The sequence below is a fragment of the Arachis hypogaea genome, chromosome 14 (assembly GCF_003086295.3).
Source record: "Arachis hypogaea cultivar Tifrunner chromosome 14, arahy.Tifrunner.gnm2.J5K5, whole genome shotgun sequence".
Classification (NCBI taxonomy): domain Eukaryota; kingdom Viridiplantae; phylum Streptophyta; class Magnoliopsida; order Fabales; family Fabaceae; genus Arachis; species Arachis hypogaea.
The window spans coordinates 18,613,716-18,626,634 of record NC_092049.1 but is presented as its reverse complement, the minus strand read 5'-3'; the positions used below and the strand labels follow the sequence as shown (position 1 = coordinate 18,626,634).

Genomic DNA, 12,919 nt, shown 5'->3' with positions numbered 1-12,919 from the left:
AGAAGGTATCAAGGTAATGTAATGTTAACGGCCCGGTTTTCACCCGATTTTTATCCGATATAATCGTGGTCCGAAAGTGTATAGGTTTCATCGGGTCTAGGGCCGGGTTCGGGTCTAATAAATAGGCCCGATATATATTTCAGATCGGGTCTAAATCACATCAAACCCGGTTTCACCCAACCCATGCACACCCTTCAATCACCTTCCAAGATATATACAAATTAATTTTTCAAAATTCCAACTTTAAATCTTCTTAAAAATAAGGTTTAAAAAAATTTATAATAAAAAATTGACTAATTAAAAATTAGTTCTATATATTTATTCACTCTTTTAAATTAATAAGATAAAAGAGAAAGATGTTTCACTACTTTACTATATGAAGTAGTGGACTAGTGGAGTAATAATGGTATTGAGTCAAGCTAACTACAACATAAAGATCACAATTAAACATATGAAAATTATTATAGAACAAGATATTACACCAGCTTTTCATTTTGCCTTTTTTTTACAACAGTTTCAATTGAGAGATATCAGAATATGTACTGAAATAAATAATAATTGAAATGAATAACATCAGTAAACTCCTAATTCTATGCTTGTTCCACATTAAAAGAATTGGGACTACAAGGACCAGTTGACTTTTTGTCCCTACTTAAAAGCCTCTTGATTGACTGGACAACCCCCAATCTTAGACATTACACCCATACATTACACACTCACATAATCCACTCACACACACTACATGGGAGTACACACAAATGATTCAATATTCCTCTAAGAGAATTTGAATCCGGTGCAGCTCTATAGGAGGCAAACAAAATTGTCATCTGACCCAGGCCTCGATTGCCAAACAACACATTCTAAATCCTCTTTGAATTCATGGGGTTGGAACGCCAACATAGGTATGGACTTAAGAACTGAAGGGTCAAGCCCAACATTTTTTTCCAGATCCACCTCCAACGAAAAGAAAATTTTTTTCTTTGTCATATAAATAATGTTATATCAAAATTAATTCTAAACTAAATCAATTTTGCTATAATTAATTCTGCCAGCAGATCGCAGGCACACTTTAAAAACATTATGATGATACGAATATCTACCATAATTTACTCAATTGCACAAATTTTTTATCAACAAACCTAGGGATATAATAAACTAAAAATAACAAAGGATTCCCACAAATTCCAGTGATACCCCCTCCCTCAAGGTGATAAACGGTAGCCATAATCACTAGGCTAACTTACTTGTTACAAGTATATATGCAAATTAAAATACATATTAATATCTTTTAGCAAATAATTTATTTTTATTTAAGTTATTTTAATTTTAATTATAAGTTTACTTATTCTTAAATTAATTATATTTTATTTAACAGTAATTATAAACTCACTTATTATTTTCTTTTCATAATTATATAATATCTATTAATATTATTTTTAATAAATACTTGTAGTATATAATAGTATAATAGATATAAACTAATTAATAAATTATTAAAATTTGAAAATAATAGTTATTTTAATATAAAAACAAAATAAAAATATTTATAATAGAGTAAAATTAACAAAATACTTATTGTTTCTATTCCATATTGTTTAGAATAGCTAGATATTTTTAAAATATTAGTAAAAATATATTTTTAAAATTTTTAATTCTAAATTTTTTACTATATTTTATTTTTTATTTACATAGGACCGGTTCGATCACCGGTTCGGTTCTAATAACTATGACAGAGAGAGAAGAGAATATGAGAGATATGTCTATTTTAGTTATTTTGCATAATATTTTAGTTTTGTCTATGTCTATTTAAATATAATACTGGACATTACATTAGTGTCATGTCTATTGTATCCAAACACAATACACAAAAGATAAATTTTAGTGTGTTAGTTTTATTGTTTATGTTTCAGTATTCTGTCCTATCTACAAAAACAAATGCTATCTTAGTAACTGATTTTAGTAATTGATTTTGGTGTACGAAATAATATTTTTAAAAATATATATATTTTTTAACATTTATTTTACAAATGTTATTAAAAATATAATTTGATTGATATATCTAACATTTAAAAAAAAGTTAGATAAAAAGTACTGGTTAAACTCTAGTAGTGTACAATAATAATGAAAAATCTTATCCAATACTGTAAGAAACTGATACTATATAGGGAATAAAAAAGTTGAGAAATTCTGTGCAAGTAACAAGTATCCCGAAAAGAGAAAAGTATACAAGATTCTAAAATAGTAGTTAAGAATGGAAGAAGTAAAGAATAATTCCGAGTAATAAAGAAGAGAGAAAATGCTTACCAAAATTGAGAGGAGAATCCGAATATGGAGAATGTTTCAGATATCGATTGAGATTGAAAAAAAAAAGATGAAGTGCAGAGAAAAGAGATGCCATAAAAGTGGTTTTCCTCCATCGCGAAGAACGTGAAAGGGATTAAAAAATAATGTCTCAGCATAAATTTTACAGGTTTACACACAGCTGGTGACATTTGGACTAGTTTTTCTTTTTTCTTTTAAAAAAAAATCGATTATACTACGTGTACATTAAAATTAGTCACTAAAATTAATCATTAGTATAAAATATATATTAGAATATAAATATACATTAAAAATAAATTAATTCACACATGTATTTATATACAAATTAAATACATTAGTGATTAATTTTATTAGCTGATTTTGGTGTATAAAATAACATTTTTAAAAAATATATTTTTATTGATATAACTAATATTTTAAAAAATATTAGATAAAAAGTGTTAGTAAATATCTAAATTAGAGTAGTGTACATAAATAATGATAAATCTTAGTATCTTACCCAATACTATAAGAAACTGATATTGTATAGGGAATAAAAAGGGTGAGAAATTCAATAACAAGTATCCAAGATTCTAGCATATAGTAGTTAGGAATGGAAAAAGCAAAGAATAATTTCCAGTAATCTCTTCTATATCTTGGGTAACATTGAAACGAGAGCCAATCCACTGAATCAGTTAATTAATTAAAGTAGCTATTATATTGTGTGTACTAAAAAATGTTGAGGAGGACGTACAGAGAAACCTTGGAAAAAGACTGGAACGACGCTGTGGAAGTGTTGGCCGGCGACAAGAACCAACGACTATGGCCTTATATTCTTGAAGAACCGATGACAAAATCCAACGACACTCTTCTGCACGTGGTTACCATGCACTTCAACCACAAGTTCTTTGGAGACTTTCTGAGATTGATTTCGGTGGAGGTGCGTAGGGATATCCTGTCCGTTAAGAACAAGAACGGCGACACTGCTCTTCACTTAGCGGCTGAGATCGGGTGTATTGAGATCTGCAAGCTTATCGTCGCAGAAGAAAGGAGAGGTGGTTCTAATAATTCCTCGCGATCGTCGTTGGTCCACATTCGCAACCACCGACTCGAGACGCCTCTGTTCTTGGCTGCCCTTCACGGCTACGAAGAGACCTTTCTTCTCCTCCACGAGCATAGCAAGCAATGCGGAGCCTCCAGATCCAGCTTCAGTGGAATGCCATGGAGAAGGGAACGAGGAGAAACAATGCTGCATTGCACCCTTGAACGAGGGCACTTTGGTAAGTTCAAGTTCACAATATCAGATGTAGATGATGATTGATCTTTTTATAGTTTTCTTGTTTCTCACTTCTCAGCATTAGCATATAAGATCATTCATCTATACGATGAAGAAAAAATTGTTTTCGCTCTGGATGAAAGGGGAACCACACCTCTTCATGTACTTGCTACCAAGCATTCTGCCTTTAAAAGCAGCACCAACTTCGGATTGTGGAGAACACTCCTATACCACTGTAAGTTTACATTCTTAATTAATTGCCTACACACAAACTCATTGCATTGTCTTAGCTTATTCAACAAAAATCTTAAATTACTAATATTTGATTGATGGTGTCAAATGTAATTTTCATGTCTCTCATTGTATTGTGTGCATTGTGCAGCTACCAGTATAGAGCCACTCCCACCGAAACAACCAGATCATTCTGACGAAAACAGAGTAGTTGATATAAGATTGCGTTAGTATTTTATTTTCAAAAGTACTGTACATACAGTATAAATAAATAAAATACAATAAATAAGAATTTGTTTAATTAGTTTGTAAAATATTTTCACTTTATGCTTTTAATATGTTTATTTTTTTAAGATTTTCTGTATAAACATGTAAATTAGAAACATACAAACAAAAAACAACTTTTTACTATTTTTTATTTTTATCAAAATCTAGAAAATATATAAAACATAACCATAAAAATAGATAATATTTTCACAAATTTATATATAAAAAATTATGTAAAAATTTTGGCCCTAAAATATTTGCGACATCAACTTAATTAATTTTTGAAAAATATATATAACATCAATGTATTCTATAAAAATGATTAATATTTGACATTATATGATCCCAATGTCACAAACTTTTCGGACACTAGAATAATTTTATGTAAATTTTAACATATCAAATTAATAAAACTTACACATTTCCTCCTCTTGTTGTGTAGCTGAAGATGAAAAACAGCACCAAGAACCAGATCTTGGAAAGAAAGGTCGTGTATATATTATATCATCTATATTATTTCAAAAGTATGTTTGTTTAGGGAAAATAATATTTGAATTTAAAAGTTTGGCAAACTAATTAATTAGACTTTTAAGTTCGCAGAATACTTATTATTAAAGGCTTTATACTATTAGATAGTTATTAATTAATTAATCTATTATATGGTTTATAGTACGCACATATTTGTCATCACTATGAGTAAAAAAGATTTATATATATATATATATATATATATATATATATATATATATATATATATATATATATATATATATATTTAAAGATATTTTGTACTTCTACGTTTCACGTAACAATAAATATATTTATAATGAAATTTTTTAGATAGGAATACTTTAGTAAATAAGTTTATTATATTAATTCAATTATTGATTTTATTTTTTAATTAGTTTGTAAATGATTAAAGTAACATATATATTGTAAAGGGAATATTTCTGTAATCAAAGTTTAACCTTCTAACAATAATTTACTTGAATCTATATCGATTATTGCAGTATCTACTATGTTAAAGACCTACATGATGAGTGTTTTCGGCCACCTGCAACGTGGTACATTATTCTTATTGTTTTCTCCCTCTTTGATTTCTTTTTTCATGTAGTAAATTTTTTTTTTTTTTAATGTTAATCCACATAAGTTAGCTTATTCCCAAAAAGAGAAATCAACTTTTTAATTTGATTTTGAAAAATATCAATGTGAATTAAAATTGTTAGTTTTTTTAATCATGTGTCACGTTTTTAACACAATGAAAAATAATCTCAATTTTATTTAACAATTAAGAAGATCTATTCTCGTCACAATAACCAATTTAACTCATAGATATAAAAAGTAAATTATGTTATTGAATATTTTTGAAAATAAATCGTCTTTCTTTTATAAAACTAATTTGAAGATAGATTATTAATCATTTGTTTTTTCTTAGCCCTCCAATTTTGGCAGCAATCTAATTGAATTTATGCTTATAATTAATAATTCATCAGAAATAAAGAAGACAAAGAAGATGAAATACAATCATGTATGGTCTTCCCGAGTGATGAACAACATTGTCGAAAAACTTGAAGCAAATTGGTACTTTATTCATGGCACTAATCCTGCTCTTGCTGATCCCATATACGAGGAGAGGGTAGAAAGAATTTTTTCCATTATAAAGAGTAGTGATGATAAAAAGTCGAAAACTGGTAATATTTGTTTCATGCTCGGTTCACTTTTCACCCTATAAATATGTATATTAATTAATTAATTAATTAATCTGTTATGTGAAGTTGTTTTAACGTAAAGATGATATAGTTTTAAATTCATTAAATAAAAATTTAATTAAATATGTCAAGGTTAATAAAGTATTATTTTAATTTCTAATATTTGGATGAAGTTCTAATTTAGTATTTAACATTTTAATTTTAAATGTTTTATTTTAATTCTAAAAATTTTAAATTTTTTATTTTAATTTCAAAAAATTTTAAACATGTTTAATATTGTCTCACAGTTAAATTTGACACGAATAATTAACATATTAATTAAAGAGCCAATAACATTTTATTTCAGTATATAAGTAAAATCAATCTATCAAAATTTCTTTGACATTGATAATTGATTGTTGGGATTTAGAATTCTATTACAAGGAGATCGACAAAAAAAATGTTACAAAAAGATTTTGATTATGTTTTTCTAATATAAAATTATAACTTAACAATAATATTATTAAGATTTACATTAGTCATTCTATTAATTATTCATGTAAATTTTAATGATAGAACAACGTTAAATCCATTTAAAACTTTTTGAGATAAAAATAGAATGTTTGAAACGTTATGAATCAGATTATGATTTAACTTAGAGATTAAATAATATTTTATTCAATATATTAAATTATCTTAACAGTTTGTCAATTATTATTTTATGGGAAGACAACTTATGGAGTAGTCACTTAATTATATTGATTGATTGATAAATGATACATGAGGGCAGCATTGAAGAAGGAGAATGAAGCTAACCAAAAAAAGCAGGAGAATGAAGAGGAAGAGAATTGGGAGACAATGCCAATAATATTAACCGCTGCTAAGAATGGAATACTAGAAATGGTTGAAGGAATGTTGAGTTATGCTCCGGCATACATACAAGAGGTAACAAGAGATGGAAAGAATATATTGCTAGTGGCCGCAGAAAACAGACAACCTCACATAATTGGGGCACTGCATAGACAGCGTGGTAGAGATGTGTGGAAGAATCTGATAAGAGCCACGGATAATGAAAACAACAACATACTGCATTTGGCAGCTAGGATGTCCAAACATGAAGCTTGGCACATTGCTGGATCTGCCATGCAAATGCACTGGGAGGTTAAGTGGTACCAGGTAATTCAAGTGTTCTTTCGTATATTTTTAAAGTATACTTTATATTAGTGATATTATATATATGATAAATTATTTTAGTAATTGAGTTCAATTTATAAGTTTTTTTATTAATTTATTAGCATAATAAAAATCAATTCAAAAAGGGAAGAATAATCATAAAAACAAAAATTTTAATTAAATTTAATTATAAAAATAATTTATTTATTTAATACTTTTTATTTTATATTTTTATAAGATAATTAATTTGATGACTTTTTTTTATAATGTTATAAGTAAAAATTTTTAGATAATTTAACATGTTTGATTTTTTTTTTTAATATATGTGAATTTTCACAATAAGCATAACATGATTTAAATTATATCGTCTTTTCAAAACTTTTTTTTTACTTTCTAAATTTTTTCAAACTAAAATTATAAATTATTTATTCTAATATTTCACTAAAAATAATAAAAGATAATTTTACTGGACAATTTTTGATAGTGATAAAGTAAGAGATGCATCTATATAAATTTTTCAAAAATTACATCTTAAAAAAAATGCACAGAAAGATGGAATTGCATGTGTACAAGAAATGTAACAAACAATTCTTTACGAGCAGTATCTGGAATCGGTAGCACCACCACACCTAATATTCCAATACAACAACAAAAAAGAACTCCCAGCCGACATCTTCAGTGAAAGCCACAACGAGCTCATGGTAAAAGCCGGCGATTGGCTTAAGAGCACCTCAGAGTCTTGCTCTGTGGTGGCTGCGCTAATCGCCGGCGTAGCCTATGCCACAACAAGCAACCTGCCGGGCGGCACGAACGACAATACTGGGAAACCCACCCTAGTAGGGCAGCCGGTATTCAACATGTTTTTGGTCGCGTCGTTGCTGGCACTTTGCTTCTCTGTGACGGCGCTGGTGATGTTTCTTTCCATACTGACGTCACGGCAACAACCAAAATACTACAAATGGGAGCTGCCATTGAAACTCCTCCTGGGCTTGAGCTCCCTCTTTGTCTCCATTGCCGCCATGTTGATCAGCTTTTGCTCTGCTTATTTCTTTGTGTTTAAGGATGGAATGCACCATATGGAGTTCATCATCATTTATGCCGCTACTTGTTTGCCGGTCACGTTTTATGCGGCGGCTCAGTTTCCTTTGTATTGGGATCTTATCAAAGCAATCTTTACAAATGTTCCACAACCAGATCATGGACAATCATGAATCGATGATGATGATGATCCATTATCTACATAGTGCAATATGGATATCTTTTCTAAGTCTTATACGATACTAATCTTGAGTGTTATTAAGTCTTTTGCTAATTTTATTCAAGTGAAAACTTAGATGTAATTAACTTAATGTAAAAATTAATAATTGAAAGTTGATGTTGGATAATAATTTAGTTAAATTTATTAAACTATTTAATAATTTTTAACTATTAATTAACTTTATATGAAATTAATTATACCTAAATTTTTTCCTTTTATTTATCATATATCTGTGTAATAATAATACCTCCTTTGTTGGCTGCTTCAAGTCAGGAAGAATAGTGACTTTATTAGATGATGGTGTATATAAAAAGAATAATGTGATGTAGTCAAAAGTTATATAAATAATAAATAAAAATATAAATTTGATAATATCTTTATTTACAAAAGAGTATGGATTATTTTTTTTTAACCAATTGACATAATTAATTTTTTTATAAATATCTTCTTTCATTTAATTACATCAAAAATTAATTTAAATTTTATAAGAATCATTAAATTTTAAAAAATTTTCCTCATTATTAGTTTATTACATCCACAATTATTCAATTCTTATTTCAAATAAAAATCTTAAATTGTTATATATCATTTGTTCTAAAAGTATTTTAAAATTATCATAACATATTTTATAAAAAATTCAAAATATCAAATTTGTTAGTCTTAATTTATAAAAATAAAAAACATAAAAAATTGTTAATTTATGACCCACAAAATAAAATAATAAATAATAACAAAGCAATTTCAATTCGTGAATTATGAATGTTATATATTTAAAATTATATATAGATGTTATACATATAAAATTATGGATGTTAAACTAAAAATATTTTAATAATTATAGATGTTATATATATAAATTATATATTATAAAATGAAATATAAAAATAAAATATGAAAAAAATTATTAACTAATCAGATTAAATTCAATAAATACATATATATATCAACTAAAAAAGGATTAAATGATTTGTGATGGTTTCAGTGGCTAAGAGAAGAGGAGTTGAATCTTAGCCTCCTTTTTGCTTGCTAACACTTGCTGGACTTAGATGAGACTTTTCTGTTTTTAGCTCGTCCCTAGCCACGAGACTTTTTCATTTTGTCTCGTCACTTGGCACGAGACATTTTTGGTTTTTGCTCCTGTGCAGTAGAAAACAGAAATGGAGTAGGAGAGAAGAAAGATTACACCCAGATATATCCTGGTTCAGCTGCTAAGTGCAGTGCAGCCTACATCCAGTCTCCATCACAACAATGATGGAATTTCACTATAATCAACCTGATTACAAACTGTAAAGTGCTAACCCAACTTACAAGGGGATTCCCACAGAATCATGAAACACAACATAGATGAACAAAGGAACTCTAAGACATCTATGGCTTTTTCTTTTAATTTTGCACTCTCTGTCTTTTTCCGCTCTATGGCTTTTTCATTACAAATCTCACTGTTTGCCTTTTTCCATGAGACTCAAGACATGACAAAATTAAACAGAAAAATACTAAACAGAATACATTGAAGGAGAAGAAAATCTGTAAGCTTAGGTAGCTCTGAGAATCCTGTGCTTTGCACTCTCATTGCTTACTTCTAACTCTTTGCTCCAAACAGTGGCTGTTCTCCCTTTTTATAGAAGAGAGAAGCCTCCACACTTGAAGCCAAAAATCCAAGCCAACTTCTTCTTCCTTCAAGAAACCGGTTCGGCCACACAGCGAGAGAAGAGATAACCATGCAATAACCAACATGCAATTACCTCTAGTCCTTCCTTGGTCATCACTCTTCATCAATCCGAGCTCTCCATCCTTGACTTGCTCTCCAAGATGGATTTCTGGCCCTTGATGCTTCATGATGATGATGACTTCATCTGCTTCAATCTCTGCCTCTACCATCACTTCGCCACTCTAGCTACTTCCTGTGGTGGTTGAGCAGAATCAAAGACAAGCCATCTCCTCCAAGAATCTCCCCTTGCTGGCCGAGATCTTCTTCTTCCTTTTTGAGCATAAAGAACCAAAGATTACCTCACCAAATCTATCCATGTTTGGTGACAATCTTAGCCGCAACTCATTTTTATTTTAGTATGTTTTCTTGCCATCATTAGCTTGATGGTCTTGATGCATGTAGCTCCTTCTTTCTTTTGATAGTTGAACATAGCTTCCATTATTTCCTGGACAATGACCGAAGAAGAAGAAAGAATGAGAGAGAAAAGAGAATCTGAAGAAAAGCAATTCAAAGTGGTTAAACTAATTAATTGAAAATAGCTTGCTTTTACTTCCCTTAGTGTGGCGTGTAGCAATGATGCTTTCAATCAAATCAATCTTCTCTCACTTACTTATGTTCTCAATGCTTAAATTAACTTTGAAATCCTTCCAAGAAGTGTAATGGAATCCGTTGGAAGCATTGAGGTTTTGTTTTTCTTTGCTTCATAGATTCGGACAAAGCATGAGGAATTCTCATCTCAAATGGAATTGGGCTTAGTTGCAATAACAATTAAATCAAGCCCAATAGCAACATTTGCTTTCCTGATGAATTTTAGAACATGCATAAAGTAAATAGGAAGGCATTTTTCAACTTGGACTTGTAGCCATAATAGATTAAATTGGCCCAAGTAACATAAAGAACCAATTCAGCCATATCCATCATATATTATCAAAACCAAAGGCTGAATGTAATTTGGGCTTGCACCAGAAATTTGTTTTTCGGCCCAATATTAAAACCTGTAACAAAATTATTTAATGAATATATGTTAAATGAAAATCAGATTAATAATTTTGTAATTAATTATTTTTTAATAGTGTTTAGTCATCACAAATATTAATTTAGAGTTTTCCAAACTCATCAATCTCCCCCTTAATGACAAACATTATTAAAATTGAAATGGAAAGAGATTTAAAAAAAATTGAGTATGAGTACTCCCTTTGAAGATTGAATTTCTCCCCCTTTCTAAATATCACATGGCTCCCCCTTAATATATACCATTTTTACCAAGGGAAGCACTAACCTATAACATTTTAATCAAGCTTCAAGAACAATGTTATTTAGCATGTTATATGATGCTAAATGCTTGATTTATGAGCAGTTTTAAATTGATAATCAAATCTCATTTGATATCATAAACTGATTTTCTACTCAAACTTTACCACAAAAAATTTCAAATATTTTCCAGTCAAGATATCAGAGCCATATTATTCAAGTAAGGAAAATATTTTTGAATCACATATGATCACATCAAAACATGGCAGCTGTCAGATATCACAGTTTAAAGGAACTGCCAAAAATAAATTTTCAAATCAGTATGTTTACCAAGATGAATAAGAACATTCCAGTTTCAATAAAAACATGTTCATCAAGATAAATCAACAACCAGACATTCATATAATAAATATATTGTCACACATCACCATAAACCAAATGCCAAATGTATTTCAAGCAGCAGTAACCATAGTGAAACAAATGCAATAACAACATGCATTCTTTAAACAAGGGAGATCATGAATTTTCAATTGAAAATTTCATCCCTGTTTCAGCAAATCCTCCCCTGTTTCATTAGTTTCAATTTCAATTTTGGAAACTAATTTTCCTCCCTCTTTTGTCATCAAGGGGCACCTGCACAAAATATGAACAACACAACAAAATATCCATAATAAAGTAACAAGAGTGTATCAAAGTATCAAAGAGCAGTGAGTATCAAGTCATGCTCCTACAAAAAACAGATTGAGCCTAATGGAGCCAATATCAAGTAAAAGTAAAGAAACAGTCATTAATCATCAGAAAGATTGAACTCTGAACCGGAATCATCTTCGTAATCCCCTGTCCCCATGTCATCATCAAAGCTTTTAATCATGAAACCAACTCTTTCGTGACATTTCTTCCAAGCCTTTTCCTGTTCATATTACAATTTCCGGGCAGCCTTGTGAGATTTCCGCATTAGCTTGGCCATGTTGCGAAACTCTTTGAGAACTTCCCGGATTGATTGAGTGACATTTGAGGGTTCAGGACGGCTCTCCAGATCGCTGAGAGATGGTTCAGAGGGAACAGACCGCTTGCCTTTCTTGCCCGAAACTCCTCCTTCTTTAATCATTGAAACCTTGTTCTCAACAGATTCATTAAACAAATCAACCTTAAAATGCTCAAATATACATGTGAGGAACATGCCATATGGAAGATTAGCCTTTTTAGTACTTTTTACTGCTTTCCATATATGACGTATCATAATATAAGCAAATGAAATTGGGGTAGTAGTAATGAGAGCAAATAGGGTGATAGAATCAGAAACTGTTACTCTATGGTGAGAACCACTTTGAGGAGTGAGGATATGAGTGATGATACGGTACAATAGAGAGTTCTCCGGTCCGAGTACTTTGTGGGTTGGGATTAATCCATCTAGTCCAAAAAGGTTTGCACAGATGTGTTGCAAGACAGTTTGTTGTGTAACTCTTACTTGATCCTCCCATTTATCAATCATGTAAATTTTTGGTCCTTCATCTTCGTACCCAAGAGTAGCACCTATGGTTTGAGGATTTAGAGTTATGTAGACACGCTTGATGTAAGAATGGATTGAGCCCTCGATCAAACGCATGTTTGCATAGAATTTCCGGACCAGCCCCGGGTATACCAGTTTCTGAATGTGAACTAGAGGAGTCCATTTCAGAGCATCAAACAGGGAAGAAAAGTTGATTCCTTTGGTGGCTAGGTTCTCAAGATTCACCAAGTAAGAAGGGCAGAGATGTCGTTTCAGC

At 30.0% G+C, this 12,919-nt stretch overlaps 1 protein-coding gene across 1 annotated transcript; it reads left to right on the top strand.

Annotated features, from left to right (window-relative positions):
* The first annotated feature begins 2,887 nt into the window (after positions 1 to 2,887).
* Positions 2,888 to 8,419, top strand: LOC112741749 (uncharacterized). The gene is made up of 8 exons (XM_025790847.3): positions 2,888 to 3,581; positions 3,657 to 3,812; positions 3,960 to 4,034; positions 4,518 to 4,562; positions 5,086 to 5,139; positions 5,569 to 5,766; positions 6,554 to 6,939; positions 7,539 to 8,419. The coding sequence occupies exons 1-8, from the start codon at positions 3,038 to 3,040 to the stop codon at positions 8,145 to 8,147; spliced, it is 2,067 nt and encodes a 688-aa protein (XP_025646632.1). The 5' UTR covers positions 2,888 to 3,037; the 3' UTR covers positions 8,148 to 8,419.
* The last annotated feature ends 4,500 nt before the right edge of the window (positions 8,420 to 12,919 follow it).